Below are 21,431 nucleotides of genomic sequence, written 5' to 3'. Positions count from 1 at the left end.
AGTCGGCTTTCACTCTGCCGCCTCAAAAACTTTCCTTCCCCCCAATTGAAATACGGGGGAGAAAAAAATCCGAAACCAAAGCGCTACAACTCAATTATATCTTTCAATGTTCTCAAGTCTTATATAGGTTCTTTTCTCAAGTAATACATTAGTAAGATTATTTCAACACCGAAATAAACATTTTTGCGCTCAAAATTAAATCTAGTCCCAAAGTTTTACATTTTTTGGGTTGATTTTTTCCCTGCAAAGCACTCTTCTCGCATTTTAACAATTCTTTAGCTTGTTTGGCAAAACATTTGAGCTCTCGCTTTGATATTTTTGCTTCAAATACATTCCCCGTAGACATTTAAGCGTAGTTATTCATACCGAGGAATAATAATAACAGAATTTAATGAAATTCACGCTCAAACCACATCAGTTACGAGACATTAATATAGTAATGTTCGTATATATCTAAAATTTAGACTAAAATGGACTGTTTTCTAAAATACGTAATTAATTAATTAATTTGCGCGAAACTCAATTAATTGTATAATTGTAAATACACGTGTAATTGATTGGAGAGGTCTTAATTTAAGGAGCTCACTGAATGTCAGTGCTGAAAAATGCTACTGTAAATACCACGTTAAGTTTTAATCAAAAAATTTTAAATTAAGTTTCAAAGTTTAAATAATTTTATCAGTATTAGCAGATAATTATAAAAACACGTTTTTCTTTCTGTTTTTTTGTGTAAAATTTATAGGTAAGTGTTACATTAAAAACGTTAATATCTACCGAAAGTTTTTGTCTCTAGTTATTTAATTTTAAAAACTTTGATGATGGCGTGTTGTCATACTTCGCTTAATTAAATTTAAATTAATTATATTGGAATTAAACCAAAAATTTTGCAAAACACTTAGACATTCAGTGAGCTCGAAATAAAAACTTTTTAAATACTTAACCATTAACTTAAATTAATTATTTTAATTGGTCATGCGTCGCAGTATGGCAACACTCACTCAACATACGATAAAACACATGACGCTTATGTTGCTTAACATTTACCGCTTTCTAAACTCACTAATTTTAATTTTGATATTAAAATCCCCTTAACTACAAATTTAAAATCAACAAAATTACAGATATTATTAATTTAAATTAAAATCAACTTAACCGCTACTTATAAAAACAATTACAATACGAAGCATCAAATACTTCATAACTTGAAGTAAACCATTTCCACCCTTAACCGGAAACAGGTGACAAAGTTCCAGATAAACCAATTGGAGATCAATACGCTGGTTATGACAAATTCAAGAAATCAGGTAGACATCTTTGAAACTCCATCTTTACTTGACTTCAACTCATAAACGTAACTTTCAGGAGCTCCAGTACCGTTGCCCGATAAGCCACGTATTACCAGGATGTCCGATGACAACTTAACCCTCGCCTGGAAACCATCCGTACCGATCTACCCGCGTTTGCCCGTCACCTACCAAGTTGAGCACATGAGACATCCAAACGGAGATTGGTCTCCTTACAGATCCGGTATTAGGGACTCAATGTGCGACGTCAGAGGATTGGAACCATTCCAGGATTATCGTTACCGAGTAAGGGTTCAAAATGAGCATGGGTTAAGTGACCCTTCACCCTACGTCACCGCCCATCGAAGTAAATTGATGCCACCGTCTCCTGGTGATTATAAACCAAGAGATTACGAGATTGAACACCCACCACTTGATAAGAATGGTGAGTTTTGAAAAAAACTCTTCTACTTCTTAAAGAGTATTGAGTTGCATTTAAATATTTCGTAGCCGCTGCACCAAGATTTCTTCGCAAGGAAGAGGAATCCATGTACGGCATCAAGGGCAGACCCGTCAGCATTGAATTCTGGGTTTACGGTTATCCTGAACCTACTTGCACTTGGTATTTCAACAACACTAAACTTGAAACCGGTGGAAAGTATGATTTCTTGAAAGATCGTAACGGTCAAGTCATCATTTTCATTACGAGGATGACCGAAGAAGACGTAGGATGTTATACATGCCATGCTGTTAACGAACACGGTGAAGCCAAGCAGAAAATTAACCTGTTGTTGGCTGGTATGTTTAAATTAGGCTTAGAGTTAGATATGATTATAAACTAACAAATGAAATTATCTTCAAGAACCACCATTATTTACTCAACGATTGGAGGAAACTTCAATCATGATTAGACGCGGTGGACGCCTTGAATGTCGCGTCATTGGTAAACCGTATCCCAAAGTCAAGTGGTTCAAGGATTGGCAACCTCTTCACGAGTCATCTCGTATTAAAATTTTATGGGAAGAACCGGACAAATGTTCTTTGTATTTGAGTGGGTCAATTTTGAAGGACTCTGGCCTCTATTCTTGTTCGGCCACTAATATCGCAGGAACCGCCAGTACTAGCGCCATGGTAACCATCGAGGAGAATGAGAATGAATACGACCTTTTGACCTACAGTAGACCAAGGGTTGTTAAGCCTAAAACTAAACCGTTCGGAGAGATCTATGATTTAGGAGAGGAACTTGGAAGGTGAGTTAAATTGCGTAAGTACATGAAGATTTATGATTAATATTTTTGTTTTAACCAACAGAGGAACGCAAGGCGTCACTTACCACGCTGTTGAGAGATCCAGTGGTAAGAGTTACGCCTCTAAGGTTATGTATGGTTCAGGAAAGTTGAAGGACTTCATGGCTTCCGAAATGGATATCATGAACCAACTTAATCATCCTCGTCTTGTGAGATTATGGGATTCCTACGAGACAAAGTCTTCAACCAGCTTAGTCACCGACCTGTACGATGTTCAAGTACTTCCCTAATTAAAAGGACACCATTTAACTCATTTAAATCCCTACAGGTGCGGAGGTGGTGAGCTTTTGGACCACATCCTGAAGAAGGGAAGCTTAACAGAAAGCGAGGTCGCTGCTTACATTCGACAAGTACTCGAAGGACTTGACCACATGCACGGCAAGAACATTGGTCATTTAGGACTGACAGTTGGCGACATCTTATTGGCCCGTCTTCACGGTGACAATATAAAGATTGCTGACTTTGGATTGGCCGCGAGATTACATTCTGGTCGCAATTACATTCAACTTTACGGACATCCTGAGTTTGTTGCTCCAGAACTGGTCAAGAAGTCACCGGCTTCCTTGGCCGCTGATATGTGGAGTGTCGGTGTTATTACCTACTTGCTGTGAGTATTTTCAATTATTGAGTTAGATTTAATATAAACATTAATGTTTTAATTTCGCTAACATAGTTTGAGCGGAATTTCTCCGTTCTTGGGTGAAAACGACCGTGAAACTTTGACTAGAGTTCAAGATGGAAAGATTAACTTTTTCCATGACGCGTTCGCCGAAGTTTCTGATGACGCCCGAGATTTTATTTCTAAACTATTGGTCTTTGACCCGACGTAAGTAACGCTTGACTTCAACGTAGATTATTTTGTCGAAACTTACCTTCTTAATTTTAATGAAATAGCGGACGTTTGGACGTAAAGGCTGCTTTGTCTCATCCATGGTTGAAGGTAAATATTTTACTTGTTAGAGTTAAGGCTATTATCGTAACACTTCAATCCCTATTTTAGCTCTCGGAAATTCCAGACAAATGTGACAATCTCAACAATATTGACAGATTAAAGGATTACTATAAGAAATGGAAGGATTGGGTAAGCTAAACATTAAGTGACTCATTGCAGTGAGTACAATTAACAAGTACTTAACTAAATATAATTAACAGTACGCCAATGCGTCTTGCCGCAACTTCTACCGCCGACGTACCATGGAATCATGTTTCACCCATCCCAGTCGCATGATCTACCCACCTGGCGAAGTTTACACGCCCAACGAGAGTCCGGAACGCGAATTGAACCGATCCAAACCCAAACCGGCAGCGTTCGACGACACATACCAACAAAAAATCAATCGGGAAGCCATCGATGTTCGTTCAGAAAGCTTGTAAGTGTATTAACACTAGTCTAAAATACTAAGCATAATTTAACACATATATTGTTAAAGGTATCAAAATGGTCCAGATACTTACCTTCTTCAACTGAGGGATACTGATTTCCCTAGAAGGGTTAGACAGTACCTCAGGGTCGGAGCTTCTCGTAGCCCTTCATTGGCTAATAATTTGAAGGAGGGACATTGGGGAGATAGTCACGTGGCAGTCCGCGAGCGTAGGAAGTTTTTGGACGTCATGGATGAAGAAATTGATGACGAAAAGAAGGGACTGTCGACAAGGACTATTCCATTGAGGTTAAGTCACGAGATTGGTACAATGGGTTACGCCCACGAACAAATTGAGTCCTTGAAGGCCGAAGCTTGGAAGGGCAAAGGAGACAGAGAAAGGGCTATTGGTGAGAAGTTTTAAACATTTACGTCATGTTGCTATAAATTCATTTGTAATGTTTTCAATTAAGGTGGTTCGCCATTTTTCCGAGAACGTATCGTTGATGTCGTAATTCGCGATGGACAAGACGGTGTCTTTAGTTGCTACGCTATTGGAACTCCAGCACCGTCTTATTCCTGGTTCAGAAATGACGGTATTCTTATCATGAGTAGCCGAATTAAAGTCAAAGAAACGCAGAGTGGACGATGCGAACTTCACTTGACACCTGGACACGCCTACGATGCCGGAGTTTATAAGTGCGTTGCTAGGAACAACCACGGAGTTGCTATCTGCAGAGCCAGACTAAAGATTGGAGGTAAAAAGGCCTTAACTTTTAAATTATAATTAAAGCCTGAACTTAAATACTTTAATTACCACGTTTTACAGATGTACCCGGTAAACCTGACGCGCCTGAAGTTAGCCAGTGTACGGACACAGAAGTTTACGTTGTATGGTCATCTCCGAGGTTCTCCGGAAACAGTCATATTCTATGCTACAAGTTGGAATACAAAAGACCTGGTATTTTTCTAACTTATCTTATAAACACTCAACGTTATTAATCAATATGATTTGATTTATTTAGACGATCAAGATTGGACTAAAGTTGCCGACAATATCGAGCACGAGTTCTACATCGTCAAGGAAATGACACCCAGTACTTTGTACAACTTCCGGGTTACGGCTAGGAACAAGTTTGGTTGGGGAGTACCCAGTAGTCCGTCCGAAAGGACCACGACAACTGCTAGCGGAGATGGTCAGAAGATTAGAATTTCCAAGGCTAGAAAGTTCAGACAAGACGCTACTGAAAGGTCAAAGGACAACGAAGTCTTTGAGGAAGAAGAAGAGGAAGAATTCAGTTACAGTCAAGAGGACAATCCTGTTCAAATGACCGAAGGCCAAAGCCATACTGACCTCTACAATTTTACCGCGGAGATCACGAGGTGAGACAGTGTCGCCAACTTTCATCTTCTGACGTCATAGGACTAAGGACTAACTCATATTATTGAAATTTTTTCTACAGAGGTCGATTCTCAATGGTTGTGAAGACGTGGTTGAAAAATGGTATCACCGGAACCCAAGTTGCCAAGATAACCGCAACCACGAACGAAAACGAAGAAGCGGTCAAGAGAGAGTTCGAAACCATGAAGTCACTTTGCCATAAACACATAGTTAGGTTATTAGCGGCAAGTACTCATGATCAACTGGCAATCTTCGTCATGGAAAGGTTATCCGGAATGGATATCCTGACCTATTTGGGTTCCAAGCACCAGTACAACGAAGAAACCGTAGCTAAAGTCATAACTCAGGTAAGTCTAGTCTAATGAATTAAGAAAAATGCATCTCATGAATTTCCTCCTTAGGTTCTGGAAGCCTTGGACTATTTGCACCATCGAGGTATTTGCTATTTGGAACTTCAACCGGATAACGTGGTATTGGTTAGCCAAAATAGACTTCACGTCAAATTGGTCGATTTCGGAAGTGCTCATTTCGTACCAAAAACGGGAGCTAAGGTTGACTTCAGAGGAACAACGGAGTACATGGCACCCGAAATAATTAAGAAGGAAGAAGTCAGTGCGGCCTCTGACGTATGGGGAGTGGCTGTACTAACATACATCTTGTGAGTACATCTGTATTTTACTACTATGTTCGAATAGACCATTTCGATGTAACTATAAGAGGGAAAGACACGGGGTAAAACTTTGTCTTCCATCTCGCTTGTTGGCGCCTGCGCTCTTGGCGTTTTGTGTCCAGAGAGTGTGCAAAGACGGATGGCAATGTACCAACCCCCTTGTATGTCCCGATACTGAGGGTTGTTTTCTACCCCAACCCTCCTTTTTACGTCGAAAGGGTCTATTAGTTTTTCTTATTCTTTCCTGTACAATTTAAGCCTATTAACAGTAGGTAAAAATTAGACCTAACTCATTTGAATCTTAGCGTAAAAAATATTTTAGGCTTAATATTTTAAAAAACTATTTTTAAGGTTGAGTGGCGTATCGCCATTCCGCGGTGAGAACGACACCGAGACGGCTGATAATGTTTCCTACGTTCGTTACCGATTCGAAAACTTGCACAAGGAAGTGACGCAAGAATCTACCAGATTTTTGATGCACATTTTCAAAAGAACGCCATCGTAAGTTCCAATATTTATTCTGCTACATAGTACATACCATTGTTTATAAATAATAAGGCTTAACAAATATCAGAGAAACCTTAATACTAGAAATAAATAACTTTCACGTTTGCAGCAAACGACCAACTGTGGAAGAATGCTTAGAACACAAATGGCTTTTGCCCAGCGAGTTCCTGTTGAAGAAACGAGAACACGCAGTCTTCTTAGCTCATAAACTACACGAATTTTCCGAACAATTTCATGCCGCTAAACAAGCGGCCACACAACCAAGGCTACTCAGCATGTTCGGCCATTCTTTTATGCGGTAAGTTCATTTTCTTTTATTTATTATTATGCCTTGCACTATTTCTTTATGCCTAAACATTATCTCCATAACGAAGTACTTCCTATAAAATCATTACGCATGATTTTAACGTATTTTTACATATCCAGGTTTTTAAAGGGTCTGTAAAGTAGCATAGGCAGGTCGGTTAATTGTTTTTGAAATACGTCATAGTCACGTAACTAATTAAAGGTGTGGTTAAATGAAGCTTAGCTGATTTTCATATTAGAAAATTTTGGAGAATTGGCGTTAGTCTCGCGAAAAACAAGGACTAGGTGTCTAGTCACACTCCATGTGTCACGTGGTGCCTGTGACGTAGTTCAAATAATTTTTATTCATCCGTTGATACAACTTTACAGTCCCTTTAACCTTTGGGAAGCGTGATTTTTCTCCAGTTTTGCTTTTTCCGCGAATGTAGTGCGCAAAACTATTGCTTAGACCAATTTGGCTGGCTGGCTTGTTGTTTTATAGTTAGATCTTTGCGAACATAGCGGTGATGTTAAGTATTTTGTATTCAAACAGATCAATCTCTCTCGAGAATGACACCTTCGAGGAAGTTTGAAAAATATGAACTATTTTCGTGAAAGTACATGGCGTATTTAATCGCTAATTTACTTTTTTTTAATTAAATAAGAAATTATATAAAAAATTATTATTAAGAAATATTTACGGTCAAACTATCACGGTTTGATATTTTGAACTTTTTGAAGTGAAAAAAATAATGTTTGTCGGAATTTATATGACAGAAATATATTCCTATACACCTAAGTTAATTATACTTAAGGTTAATAATGATTATAAATGTTCAATTTTATATTCATTGTTAAGCCTTACGCGTAATAATACGGAAATTAAATATTATCCTACATAACGAAAGTGAAAGTGTTACTGTTTATAGGGTAATAATGTAGATGATGTTTTAAAATATAAGTTAAACAATGTATTTTCCTGTCTGTTGAGTTATATAGTTGTTGCTTTAAAGGAAAAAAGTTAAAAAAAAATTGTCCGAGTCTCAAACGAAACTAAACAAAAAATAAAAAAAAATGTTATTGTTTTCTTTGAAACTCGCCATTTATTTATAGAAAACGGGGATAGATGTAATTTTGGAAGTAGGAATGGAGAACGGTTAGTATTTACTTCAGTCTGACTCATATCCCAGTATAGAACCCCTCCCTCCAACACGTAACCAAAATTTTAAATTATCTTATTGGCTCACTTAAACTACGTTTTAATAACGTTGCTGACGGGGGTGGCGAAAAATACGTAATTCCTTTTTACCTCTGTCGCTATGACCCGCCTCTTCTTTAACCCCCCCCCCGTCCTGGGGAAGGGGGTCCGGGACTTCGACGCGCGCCCAGATTACTCTATTATCCATTCCTGCTTCTAAAATTACATCTATCCCTGAGAAAATATAAAATAGTATTTTTTCGTAGGAAATGAAGTAACCAGGCAGACTTTTAAGTATTTTATTACAAATTTTCAACCAATCTCAACACATCATACAAAACGTATGTTCACGTAAATACACAACCCAAGTGAACAACATATTAAACCAACTGACCTTATGACCTTTCCCCATACTTATTTCTCATTCACACCGAAATTACTATATTTACGTTTTTAACTCATTTCACTTGAAAACCAATTATAATTTTTTAAGGGGATACAAAACATCGAAACGTCTAACGTTTTCATCATCTAATTTACATTATTTCTCTAAGGTATTAAAATTCCTGGAGTTAGGTCTACTATACTAATACGTAAATGAACTATCGTTAATTATACTTATACTAATTAGTCCCCGTAGCTAACTAGGAATACGTTAATTGTTATTTACAATTTATGATGGGGACGTTGTGATCATTTTCTAAACGTTCAACGTTAACACAAACGTTACGTTTTCGTTATACAATTAACAAAAGCCGCGTTAATTATCAGTCTTAATTAGTTAAAGCCTGTGCGTTAGCACGGACGTATTTATAGTTACTCGAGTCAAAATTGTTTACGCTTACTTTGTATTTAGGGAATTTCTTTGTAAAGAAATAAGAATCATCCCAAGTCCGATTTTAAACAACTATTGGTAAGCCTTGGCTCTTTATTTTTCTACGGCAGTATCATAAGCTTATTAGGTATCTTACACGTAATAAGCTAATGGCTATATCATAAGTTTATAAGTTATGTTCCATACTTCGTAATGCTGCTAGAGCCTTACAGCTCGAGCTAGTTCGAGAACGATAAACGAGAATTGAAGTACTACACTTGGTGGTTAATTTTGCAGGACTTCATCTAGGTCCTATTTAGTCTGCATTACTAAGCCTTTGACAGCGCCTCACCAGGCGTCGCTTTACCTCGAAACTATGACCTACCTCACTCACTTCATGACAAGCTCCAGTTTCTAAGTTACCAGTGACAAACTTATGGAACGTATCTTATAAACTTATGGTTATATATATATGTAAATTTCGAGCTTGTGTTTTAAATACCAACTGGTGCGTTTACTTATCAAGTCCTAGGCCTAATTCAATTTTAAATTTATTTTCATTTAAATATTCTTGGAGAAAAATAGCCGATATATTAATTACTATTTCTTAAAAATTTTACGCCAGTCCTTGATTATCATTATTCGCCTTTTATTTTTTAATTAGTTTTAATTATATTTCCCCCCAATATTTTGGGACTTTTAAGCTCAAAATATAAGGGCACGGTTTATTTTTATATTTACATCATTATAAAGTCTAATTTATTTTCTCTTTACTTTTAATTCTCATTAATTTCGATAAGTTTAATTCTAATTTTTATATATATATATATTAATTTGTCCCTTATCATTTATTAAATAAATCTATTTGGTTTTTTTTTAGGTAAAATTCGATATGCATTAATTAATACAGGTGTTAGTTATTGTTGAGGTAGAAACGCAACTTAAATATAATACGTTAATTACAGAAACGAAATTAATTATTGTTATTTGAAAAATGTGATCGTTTTTTTAAGGGCAGGATATTATAAAATAACTTAATTGGTTGGTACAATTAACAATATAATTAGCAATATCTATTTAAATATATATAAAAAAGAGTATAGAAAATAGGATAGTTAATTAATTACCAAGTATAGGAAGCTTAATTAATTAATTATTATCAGTCTGAGTAAATTTTAAATAACCCATATTTCATCTTCATTTTCTTATTTTTTTTTTAAGTTTGTTCCTTTTTTTACGCCTTCATAGAAATATAGGTGGTACAAAATCTTAAATATAAATAAGTATAGTTTAAATGAAATTATACCGTTTGAGTGTGTTGTTGGCTTAATCCAATATTCCGGGTTTTTCAATTAGTAATTTAGGGGAAACCAAGGCCCTTACCTTTTTTTGACGAATCACCAGATATCACACTTTTCTGTCGGGTTCATTGGTGCCTCCTTTTTACACTTGAACTCCCTTGAAAATTCAACCGAATTCGATAACGTTCCAATTACCCTATATGGTATTAATGACATCGTTAAGTTAATTGTTCTTAACTTCTTAACTGGTAAATTAAAGTAATTAACCAGTTAAGAACAATTAAAGAAATTAATCAGTTGCGAACAATTAAAGTGATTAATCAGTTTAGAACAATTAAAATGATTAACCAGTTAAGAACACTTAAAGTAATTAACCAGTTAAGAACAATTAAATTAATTATCGAGTTAAGAACAATTTAAATAATTAACTAGTTGAGAACAAATAAAGTAATTGAAAAGTTAAGAACCTGTATGGACCGGGACTGTGAGGATCATTTAGTATTTGTAAACGCGTGGCTTCCGGAGTACTGGTGGAACACCATACTTGCGCGAAGCCAATGAAGAACAGTTGTCTATGAGTTAGGTTAACTCCTGGTAAAATCGTCTCCGGATCGTGTTGGTTGATCCAATATTCGTAGGCCTAAATATGATATACAATTTTTATTCCCATAATAAATTACACCGACTTTGATTCATTAAGATCGAGAAATAATGTTTAATCTAGTTACTTAAAATGGTTACTAATATCATTATGATCTTTCTAACTTTTTTATTTGTTTTAATGGTAAATGGAAGCTACTTTAAATATCTTACGATTTATGCAAAAATAAAAAAAATATGCTAGTGTGAACGCGTCCAAGTACTTGGGTAGGTACTTACGTGAAATGCGGCTTTAAGTCCGCCATTATCGGCGATATTTTCGCCTAAGGTTTGCTTTCCATTTAGCTGATGAACGAAAAAATATTACAAGTGTATTTTAAACGTTGTCAACTAACCGGCAACAATTAGCACATGGTCTCAACACCAATTTAACTATTATGCAATTATACTAACATGTTGTCCATTAATTTCGTAACCTGAATACTGATCTACAATGCACTTTGTCTGATCTTGGAAACTTTCAATAGTCTCGTTCTTCCACCATCTTTTCAAGTTACCCTCTTTGTCGTATTCCCGACCTTACGTAGGACACGGTATTTAAAGTGTAATTAAGGTTAAATATATCGAAGAAGAGGGTGTTAATTAGTTTAAAGACTAATTTACCCTCATCATCAAAAGCGTGCGTTAGTTCGTGACCCATCACCACACCCATGGCCCCGAAATTTAAAGATCTAGAAGTAAGTTCAGAAAAAGAGACCCAAGATAGAGTTAAAGACGCCAAGGCATAATTTAGGCTGAAAGGATGACGAAGCGAAATTCTTACTTAGGGTAGTTTGGATCGTAAAATGGCGCTTGTAGGATTCCGGCGGGAAAAACTGATGGGTTGAAAGGTTGAAGGTTAAGCCTAATAATGTTTAAAACGAAACTACTGGAAAGTCCTACCAATATTATTTTTAGTTGGTGTGTAATAGGCATTAACAGTTGGTGGGGTCATTTCCCACTCGGTTTTATTTGTTGGTTTATCCAACTGTTTCATATTCTTAATTAACGCGAATTGGTTGACTCTGATGTTGTTCAGAAAATACTCTGTTTCGGTTACGTTTAACTATAGATATTCAATTTCCAAATTAGGCTTACCGAAACGGAAATAGGCCTAACGTGACTTACCCCTTCATACTTCTTGTCTAATTGTACTGGGTCCATAATAAAGTCCGGGAAACCTATCATGTCTATAATGGCGTCGGCCTGCGATAAACAGTTGCAATTTAAATATCGTAAAGTTCAAAGTTCAAACCACTTACCTTATCTTTCGCCAGTTTTCTGGTTTCTTCGTCCATCCATTTTAATTGTGGTAAGTTCTCCTTGAATGCTTCTCTAATTTCATCAATCATTTTTTCAGCCTATTGTTGAACTAATTAGTTAGCACTTTGTTTTAGGTAATGTAACTGAAAGTGTTGGGTGCTTACCAAAGGTTTACTTTCACCATGAAAGGCTTCCCGTACAAACATGGCGCCCAGTGCGAAACCAACAACATTATTTGTGTCCGTGACGCAGAATCGCCATTGAGAGTCACCTCCCTCTGAACCAACTAACGCCTTCCGTAGAATTTTTGATGAATCGCGGAAAGGTTTTGATAAACTTGATGTCAAGGATTGGACCAATGCCCAACCGAAATAATTATTGAGAATCCTGAAGAAAAGCAATCAAGAGGATGAAATAGTGAAATCGTAAAAAATCTCTGATTGTTTTTTGTTACACTTTGCGTTGACTATCGGAGGTGTATTCTACTATTAGTTTTGATAGATTCTCCAAATATTCTGGTGCGTAAACGACAACTTCCTCTTGAGAAGTAATGTTCCTGTCAATTTGACTAAATGCAAAATTGAAGTAAGTCAACCAGTCGATGAACGGGGCTCTTGCCTGTAATTCCGTGATGCTCATTTTGTTGTAAAGTTTCTCGTCATCTTGTCGTTCTTCAGAAGGTATTGTAATCTAACCACGATCGAGGTAAGTTAATGCTAAATTTGAATTTTTAGGCCTTGGGGTTCAGTTTACATAGGCTAGTTTCTTTTCAAATTCGATGACTTCACGCATTTGTTCCTCAGTGGTATTTTCCTCACCGCCCAAAAGGACACCAACCCGCGTCATGTAACTGAGGTAAGCTTTGAGGATTTCGTCATCGCTACTCTTGTTCAAGTAGTAGTCTCTGTTGGGGAGACCTAAACCTGATTGGTCGATTTGTATAACGTTTCGACTGGAATTGCGTTTATCTTCGCCAACAGCCCAAGTGAATAGTCCACCACGATTGTACTTATTGTGTATAAGTTGTAAGGTGTATTGGAAGTTCCAGTTGGTTGGAGGTTTTCCCGAAATATTCCAGCCACCAACCTGTAGGTAACTTGAGCTTAGAGTAGTCCTTCCATTAAGGGGTTTCAAGTAGGGGTTAAACGTACTTGTTCCAATAATTCCGCCATGGGTGTTCCACCTAATTTTTCCATTGTTTCATTCTTATCCATACAAGAATCGTAGTAAACTTTGGCTTTCATTTCGGCTTTACTTTTTGGTACGACAGTTTCGTCCTCTGGGAGGTAATTAAGACAAAGTTTAATCTCAATTAAGGATTGCACGCTCCCGTTTTAATCCCTAAAGAGCTGGTGAAGAGAGAAGGAACTAATGCTTTTACCTAGGACGTTCTTCATAATGACTTGATTCTCTTGCCATAATTTTCCGAAAGTTCCCCAAACGGATTTTCCGTCAGGTAAAGGGTTGCTTTTAACCCAGCCGCCGCAGGAATATTGATAGAAGTCGTTACAAGGATCCGTTGAGTGATCCATTGAATTTATAATGGCGCTAGCCACCGTGATACAAGCCGGGGTTAAACAGAAGTTTGGGCTTTCAGGCAATTTCGCAGGTTCTGATCAAAACGTTAAGCGAGTTTTATGATTAATTTTCATAATTTCATTTGAATATCGTTTCTGAGTGTAATTGCATATAGTGTTATTGCAGAAACTATATGGATACCATAAGTTTATATCTTATAAACTTATAATATTCTTAACGTGTGTTTTCTCTATAGTTTTTCCTAACTACCTAAACGTTTTTAAACTTTTTAACGAGATATTCCGTAATTTACGAACGTTTCGTTGCGCAATTACGTGATTTAATAACATTTTTATGCGTAATTTACCATTTTTTAAACATGTCTATATTTAATTTACCATTTTATAAACATTTCTATACTTAATTTAAATTTTTTTTTAAACATTTCTACCATACATTTTATGATTTGTGAACGGTTCAGGCAATGCTTTTATAATTTGTAAACGGTTTATCTATGATTTTATAACTTCGCAGCCTGTGTACGCAAAATTCTGTAAGGTTTCTGCGCATTTTTTTCTGAGCTAGCTCAGAGTGCAAAAATTCAAGTAAAGCCATTTCTTTGATTTACCTTTCGCCGGGGGTTCGACTGATGTTTCGTTGCTCATGGCCGTAATCTGAACGAGCTTAACCTTGCACGGATGACTCATAATGATAATAAGAAAAAATATTCCGCAAGTTAACGTCAAGACGGTCAACATGAGAGCTCGTTCAAACGGGGAGCAACGTTGCCAGAAGTTCCTTTTTCGACCCTGATAGCTGACCTCTGGCATATTGACTGGACCACCGAAATGACTCTTTGTTCCGGGACCACTGTCCAGGGTTCTGCCACCCATTCCTCCCAGATCGGCGCCGTCATTACCGACGCCAGTACCCAGCAGGTTCTCAGCTGGCATGCTACTGGTACTGCTGGTTTCGTCTTCTTCAAATTCTGTTCGCTTGTATCGTGGCATCTTATCAAAAACATCAGGTTAGAAAGTATTTTAAATGAGGGTTTCAACACTAAACCGTCTTTCATTTGACATAGGCCTTTCAAACTTTATACGGGTATCGCGCGCGTACTATACGGTTGAAAATAACAAGCTTCGAGTAATCAGATACCATTTTAAATAAATAAATAAATGATTGGATAACAATTTTACAAACACCCCCTGATTTAGTTCAAAGGTATAATGAAATCTTTTTGTCAACACCCAAAAGAGTAGGATCTCAATTCAAATTTAAGAATTTAATAAACCAAATTTAAATAAATTTGTCTTAAGGCGTTAGATGGGACTTCAAACCATAAGGACTTGAAGACCTTTATAAGATGAAGGATGACACTCTGTATTGATCATCTTAATATTCTTTAGTTATGTAACATGATTCTTCCCAATCTCAACCCCTTTTTGTTTGCTCTCCCGCTCATCAAACTTCAGATGGGTAACTATCGCACCGTGCTAGGGTGAATTCTATAACTGTTTGGTAGCAACCAAATCCTCAGCAATCAACCCATGCACAAACCTTAGTTGTCTTGACGTGGGACAAAAACACACAAACGCATACACCTTGACAAATAGTTAAGCAGCGCTAATAAGGGTAATGATGAGGGTACTATTTACATGGCGTATGTTTGTTCGGTTTAGTAACCTTGCAATAATAAATGTAAACTGATGTTGGGAAGAATCATGTTACAATTACCACGCCCACTTTGTGGTGCACTTCTGATAACAGATAATTCGTAATATTTAAAAATTCTTATTAAGAATGATTCTATCAAATGTCATCTAATTATGTTCCAAAGCGTTCATAATCCCTTTGAAGCGACGTTTTGGGCCTCAATCAAATTTCGAGATGGTAGGATTGGAAAAAGAAAAACAAGCGGGGAGTAAGTTCTATTCTTACAACATTTCGTAACGTCAAGTATAACGTCATCATTTCTTTGGGGTTGAAGACCGGGGATTGTTGATCTTACGTAACAATTATACTAAAGGCACCACGGTTTCGATTACGATACGGTCGAGTTACAACGAGAGTAGATAGAATTTAGTAACCCGCTTGCTTGCTTGCATTAGGTAAATGAATATCTACGTTTGCCATGTTTTCACCTGAATTAAACTGCTTACGATCTAAATGTACCAACCCTTTCAAAATGTTTAGTAGCCTATATAGAGAATGGATGGAGTTGGAACCAATTGGAAATCAATTCTCACTTGTTCTCTAACAAGCACTTTCAATTAAGCTTTTTAGCATTTGTATACAATATTTACATTGTATGTTTCAATGCTGGTTAATACCAGGAATATATACAGCTGCTAGGAATTATTGTGACCTCCCATATCTTCCATGTTAAGTTTTGTGCGCTATTTTGTGGGCCGGACTTTGGCACTATCCGTCACCCGGCATAATTCTGACGTCGTCTTTCAAACTGTGATTTCATTGGTTGGTACCAACGCGAGGTAAGGTGGGGACGCTAGGTGCAAGGTACAGCGAGATACATTATTCGCGAGGTAAAATTCGACATACATTATGATTAGTATACAAAATCCGCCTTGATACTTTGAGAAAATGTCTACACAATGATTCCTATAAGCCGTAGATATTCCTGGTTAATACAAATTTAATTTAAATGTGATTTAAAGTGAACACATTATCATAAATGAATGATTAACAGCCATATGTCAAATAGACGTATTTCACATAACCAGCGACTAAAACCAAAATTGTACGTACCACTTGTTTTGCTTTGAAAAAGTTAAGATTTATTTTTATTTTAAAAACTCAACTAATGCCAATAACTCACTTGTAATGTCAACAAGCTTAACAGAAAACGAACAAACTTCATTTAAAACCTTTGTTTCCGGTTCTGTATATCTAGTTTCTAAAACGGAAGTAACGACACTTCCCAAATACCCGATTTTAAAGGAAATGGCCCGGATAGTACAGTGGTTACGTTACTTCAAAGCGTCTATTTAACTTAATGCAAGCGCATTATAATATTTAAGCCACAGTGTAAATAGTTATATATTATAAATTTCATCTCTCAAAAGAAGAAAGATGACATGCGGCTTACTGGTTTTAGTTGAATCCCGTTCATGCCTAGGTACCTGCCAAATGAAAATTACACCATATGTAAATAGATAAAAAAATAAAAAAAAATTTGCATAGCAAAGAGAGCGGGAGGTCAGCCTCCGAAGATGAAGATTAGGCTATATTAAAATTTCAGCCCGATATGGAGGATAGATGTTTGATTAAGACCTCCATCTTATCTTGATTAATAAAAAACCTGGAGGAGCTAGCTATAACATCACCAAAGAATATTGCATAAGGAACAGAAACCCAGTTACCCAGCACGGTTAAGAGCGAAAGTTAAGCAGAAATATATTGTATTTCTTTTTATAGCGTAAGTTATAAGATATGTTCCTTCCATAAGCATGACACTTCGTATACTTCGTATACTTCGTAATGCTAGAGACTTAAAGCTCGAGCTAGTTCAAGTGAACGACAAGAGAGAATTGAAGTCCTACACTCTGAGGTTAATTTTGCAGGACTATCATCTAGTCCTATTTAGTCTGTGCATTACTAAGCCTTTGACATGCAGCGCCTCACCAGGCCTCCCTCGCTTTACCTCGAATCTATGACCTACCTCGAATCTATGACCAACCTCCCTCACTTCATGACAAGCTCTAGTTTGTAACCAGAGACAAACTTATGGAACATATCTTATGAACTTGTGTTTATAGTTTGTTATTAAATTTTTCTTATAGCGCCGTTTCAGAGTGGAGCTAGGGTTTCGACATTTACGCTTTCTTTGAGATGAAATGCGAATGAAGAAATGCCTAAAGCTATGACGAAATCCCCAACGTTTTGTTAGGAATGTCTCCGGCTTAGAATACTGAAGTTATGCAGGGTATTTCAAAAAGTGTCAACCAGTAGGACCGAAAACACTCGAGGACAATGTTCATAACTTGTAAACAGTGACCCTTAGGGCAAAAAAAACGGTCATAGAAGTTCTATTTTCGACTCAAAATTGATTTCCCATAGAGCCACCCCACTCCTTCGTCCTATAATTATGCTTCTTAGGATTATCTCCCTGTATAATCTCAAGGAAGGGTTAGTTTAAAAAAATACCTAGGTTTCTATTCCCAGCTCTGCTTTCTTTGCGACGAATGCGTACACTTAGATTACTCTCAATCTCGAGTACGTTATATAATCAAGGGGTCGGAAGGTTGTCAAGATACGATATCTTTTGATGACTAATTTAAATATTAAAATAGATAAAAAACCTTTCATTCTAATTATAATTAATATTTATATCAAAATATAATTTCGAAATCGAAAGTTTTTTAAGATATTAAATAAGTTTCCGAACCCTTGATTATATTGAAAAACGACTCAAGTGTCATTTTATGATAGTTTTAGGTTGCGCCCTAGTTTCACCACCACACCGCCTTACGTCAAATAGCTCTTAAAGGTATAGTATCACCACGCCATGCACAAACCTGCAGTGAGTTTGACGTTTATCTCTTATTTTGGACTTAATCACCTGGCTCTAAGCCAATCACAATACAAGCTAATCCTAATTCCAAACACTTATGAAGTTACATTAGAAAAACATGATTATTTCCCATTTTTCTATGAGCTCTTTAAAGACCGAGGTCCAGCGAAAAGATTCTAGCAAACTGAAAACCGAGTATCGAAACTATACGAGAATAAAACCTTCTGGGGGGGGTTCTAGCGAACTAAAGATATAGTAAACAATACAGAAGCTCTAAATTTTATTTTCTGTTCCGAATTTTTGCACCACTATGACGGAAATCCACTATTGTTTAAGTTCAGTTAGCTAGAACCGCATTGCACGGCTCCCCCTCAGGCTTTTGCCCCAGAGGGGATCTGAAAATCGCCAAGGTCGCTCTCGCTTTTCAGTTCGCTCGAACGCCTTTCCCTGGATCTCGGCCTTGGAAACCTAAGTGTTTTTTTCTGACCCTATTTCTTAGAGGTTTGTGACGCTATTCCTTTGAGGTTTGTTTCTAGAGTAAGGAGTTTCGTTTCCCGTACATTCACACTCCCAAGAGTCAAAACCACTTTATTATTTTTTTATTTGGACCGCCTCTATTGAAGGGTCCGCTTTGAAATACGTCAAGAGCAGAGCAAAATGTATATAACGTCGATTATTTTTTTTCTTCTTCTCACAACTATTCTCCCAAAGCTAATCTATAACCAAGACCATTCTACCATCACAGAAAAACTAATAGCGAATTCTATTGTTCTGCTCGGAGCTCTCTCGGAGTGCTCTGAACACTTATGAGTATTCCATTGGTGATCTAGATCTCTCTCAGATTCACGTCTTCTATTGGATGCCGATCCGTGTTAAAAGACAGCGTAGAAATTTTGGCGGGAAAACGCTTCGGATATTACGCGCATTTTTATTCAAGGTCGAACTGAGCACGATCTTATTGCTTTTTTTTGGCGGATTTAATAACAAAATAGAGCAAACCCCGTGCGATCTCAGAGCAGTACAATGGAATTTGCTGAGAAATAGGAATATAGGCACCCAGCCTGATCCCTGTCCTGCTTAATAATTAATTAGTCTATAAAAATTTAAATAGATAATTTTCCCGCCAAAACGAGATTAATAATACTCTATCAAAGGCTTATATGTTACCTAAATTAAGGTTGAAGATCCGCTTTATCTGAGAATTTAACCAATATGATATTACGAAAAAACCTCTACTTTCAGATAGATCCCTGTCCTCTTTACTAGTTTGTCTATGACTATCATATAAAACTGGGCAAATGGGCGCGCGGCTTTGCCTATACCGAATAATTTCCCGCCAAAACCTTTAATCTTAATCGTAAAGAGGAATACGACGAATTTTATTTATATCCTCTGATTCCTGAGTTGTAAATGTAACATTACTTTTATTAGATGATTCTGACGAAATAAACCCGCGCCTGGAATAACGGGTTAGGTAATCTTCCCGTACAAAATTTCCCGCCAAAACTGTAAAGGTATTATGCCTAATACAGTGCCAAGAAATTAAACTAACTCATTCGCAGTTATTTTCCCTCAAAAAAAAAGAGAAAACCTTACTAGTTTGACAAAAAATACAGTACACCGGGTACTATAATGGAAACACTCTTCCCTAGCGCATTTACTATTACACAATAGTACATTTTCCTCTACCTTTATACACCAAAACCCCGGGAAATTAATCAATATTCTGGACCGAGGCTATGTACGAATGACGACAAGCATTATTATAATAATACCTATTCAGTTCCCATGCCATAAACTATAGCACCCAAATCAAATTATTCTTTAAAGTATTTAAAAGTTTCCAATAATTATCAAAATTATATCACGCTCAAAATAAATTAAACCACAATCTTATTTTAACAGTTGAATTATTTATTTTTTAAATTAATTCCGTAATTTCTAATTCCGATTTTATCTGATCGCTCTGACAAACGAACGAACGAAAGCGGAAACAAATCTTCCGGAGAAGATCCTTTACTCTTGAGCTTCCCATTTCCAAATTTAGGTTATTTCTCTTATTTATAGATCTAATTCTTTAAGCGTTTCATCGCTAACCACCTCGTAACTATTGTTAAATTACTATTAAAGAAATACCGTACCTTTTTTATTGACGTCTTCGAATTTTCCAAAGTAATTTTTATCTCGTCTTGAAATGATGGAGTAACATTTATAGCGGGTAATCACAATCCAAGGGTTTGAAACTACGTCGATATTCCGAAAGGTTCTCTCTACTCACTGCTCGCATCTCGGCGGCATCTCTAACGCGAACCAATCCGCCATGTTTTCCTACCGAAACCGTTATGATTTTATCCTCGCCAGATGGCTAGGCGAACTCGTTGCTAGCGAAATGAGATCTTGGCCATCGATATTTACTTAAATTCCCATCCGGAGAATCAATAATTGCGAAGAACCCTTCCTATTCGCCTAGAGTTTGAGGAAAAAGTAGGCCATTTTCTAGGTCTAATTTCAAAAGAACTTATCAGTTTGGCTTACTTTTATTGATTTTCGATGAAGTTTTTAATATTTGCTCCTGTTTATAACATTTCCGAAGATAATTTCCAACATTTTATTCTTACGGTTAATTGTTCTGTATTGTTGCCAACAAAAGAGAGCCATTTTCCAAGCTAATAAAGTGTCACACTTAATGTTAAATTTGAGGGGTACTAGCTTGGAAAAACAGGGTTAATATGGAAAACCAGGTACTAGCAAAAGTAGATAGGGGGTACTAGCGTGTGAAAAATAGTTTGTTAGGATGGAAAACGGGGTACTGGTGTGGAAAACAGTTTGAAGTTTGCGGTTATGGGAAAACAAAGCCCCAAAAAATAGACTGTTGCATTAATTCCACTTCCTAAAAAATTGCCTTAAATTTATCTCTGCCAGATATAATATTTCTCTATGGTGGAACAATGCTGCATGCGCCAGTGGACACGTACGGTCATAGTTTAATCGATCCACGTCGTTGAGCGCGTGATCGAGTAGGCTATGACACGAACATTTGGTAAGTTAGTTTTATCAGAAGGGGATAATAGTAGAAGGATGACACTATGTATCCTCTTAATGCAGTTATGTAACGTCATTCTTCCCAGGCTCACCCTTTTAGTTTGCTTTCCCGCTCATCAAAATTCACATGGGCATCGCGCTGTAAGATGAATTCTATAGTTGTTTGGCACTAAATCCCCAGCAATCATCCCACAAACCTCGTCTTGACGTGGGACAAAATTCACAAGCGCGTCTTGCCAAATGTTTAAACGCTTAAGAGGGAACTATTTATCTTGTATGTGATTCGGTTTAGTAACCTCGCTCTAAA

At 36.8% G+C, this 21,431-nt stretch overlaps 2 protein-coding genes across 2 annotated transcripts in view; one reads left to right on the top strand and one right to left on the bottom strand.

Moving 5' to 3' along the window:
* Obsc (Obscurin) overlaps positions 1-7,904 on the top strand; it is a 53,609-nt gene extending 45,705 nt beyond the window's left edge. The window contains exons 51-69 of the mRNA XM_089860752.1: positions 1,239-1,304; positions 1,363-1,728; positions 1,794-2,081; positions 2,146-2,533; positions 2,595-2,795; positions 2,859-3,197; positions 3,264-3,416; positions 3,485-3,530; positions 3,591-3,671; positions 3,743-3,960; positions 4,021-4,361; positions 4,425-4,709; positions 4,781-4,912; positions 4,977-5,334; positions 5,415-5,700; positions 5,755-6,011; positions 6,375-6,524; positions 6,640-6,828; positions 7,369-7,904. Of these exons, the coding sequence (XP_089716878.1) occupies positions 1,239-1,304; positions 1,363-1,728; positions 1,794-2,081; positions 2,146-2,533; positions 2,595-2,795; positions 2,859-3,197; positions 3,264-3,416; positions 3,485-3,530; positions 3,591-3,671; positions 3,743-3,960; positions 4,021-4,361; positions 4,425-4,709; positions 4,781-4,912; positions 4,977-5,334; positions 5,415-5,700; positions 5,755-6,011; positions 6,375-6,524; positions 6,640-6,828; positions 7,369-7,408 (4,184 nt within the window). The 3' untranslated portion in view covers positions 7,409-7,904. The remainder of the gene's footprint in view (positions 1-1,238; positions 1,305-1,362; positions 1,729-1,793; positions 2,082-2,145; positions 2,534-2,594; positions 2,796-2,858; positions 3,198-3,263; positions 3,417-3,484; positions 3,531-3,590; positions 3,672-3,742; positions 3,961-4,020; positions 4,362-4,424; positions 4,710-4,780; positions 4,913-4,976; positions 5,335-5,414; positions 5,701-5,754; positions 6,012-6,374; positions 6,525-6,639; positions 6,829-7,368) is intronic.
* Positions 7,905-8,300: 396 nt separating this feature from the next.
* Positions 8,301-20,521, bottom strand: Nep3 (M13 family metallopeptidase neprilysin 3). Its single transcript, XM_089858629.1, has 18 exons — positions 20,224-20,521; positions 16,658-16,691; positions 14,177-14,558; positions 13,412-13,642; positions 13,182-13,309; positions 12,784-13,116; positions 12,485-12,720; positions 12,195-12,417; positions 12,030-12,128; positions 11,896-11,973; positions 11,671-11,833; positions 11,552-11,603; positions 11,392-11,459; positions 11,182-11,306; positions 11,008-11,073; positions 10,596-10,768; positions 10,211-10,324; positions 8,301-10,095 (listed from the first exon to the last, which is right to left on the bottom strand). Exons 2-17 carry the CDS (start codon positions 16,679-16,681, stop codon positions 10,225-10,227), a joined length of 2,481 nt encoding a protein of 826 aa, XP_089714755.1. The 5' UTR covers positions 16,682-16,691; positions 20,224-20,521; the 3' UTR covers positions 8,301-10,095; positions 10,211-10,224.
* Positions 20,522-21,431: the final 910 nt, after the last annotated feature.

Source organism: Phalangium opilio, unplaced genomic scaffold, assembly GCF_054372755.1.
Source record: "Phalangium opilio isolate 3A_F unplaced genomic scaffold, DU_Popi_V2 ptg000011l_1, whole genome shotgun sequence".
NCBI classification, from domain to species: domain Eukaryota; kingdom Metazoa; phylum Arthropoda; class Arachnida; order Opiliones; family Phalangiidae; genus Phalangium; species Phalangium opilio.
Note: the sequence above shows the minus strand (reverse complement) of the source record. Positions and strands in the feature narration are given on the sequence as shown.

Excerpts from the sequence above, each read along its gene's own strand:
- Nep3 (XM_089858629.1), bottom strand. The coding sequence starts at position 16,681 with ATGAACGGGATTCAACTAAAACCA. Across the intron at positions 11,834-11,895 it reads TAGACAAGAAGTATGAAGGG|TTAAACGTAACCGAAACAGA; the intron begins GTAAGTCACGTT and ends GAATATCTATAG. Across the intron at positions 11,307-11,391 it reads GCACGCTTTTGATGATGAGG|GTCGGGAATACGACAAAGAG; the intron begins GTAAATTAGTCT and ends GTCCTACGTAAG.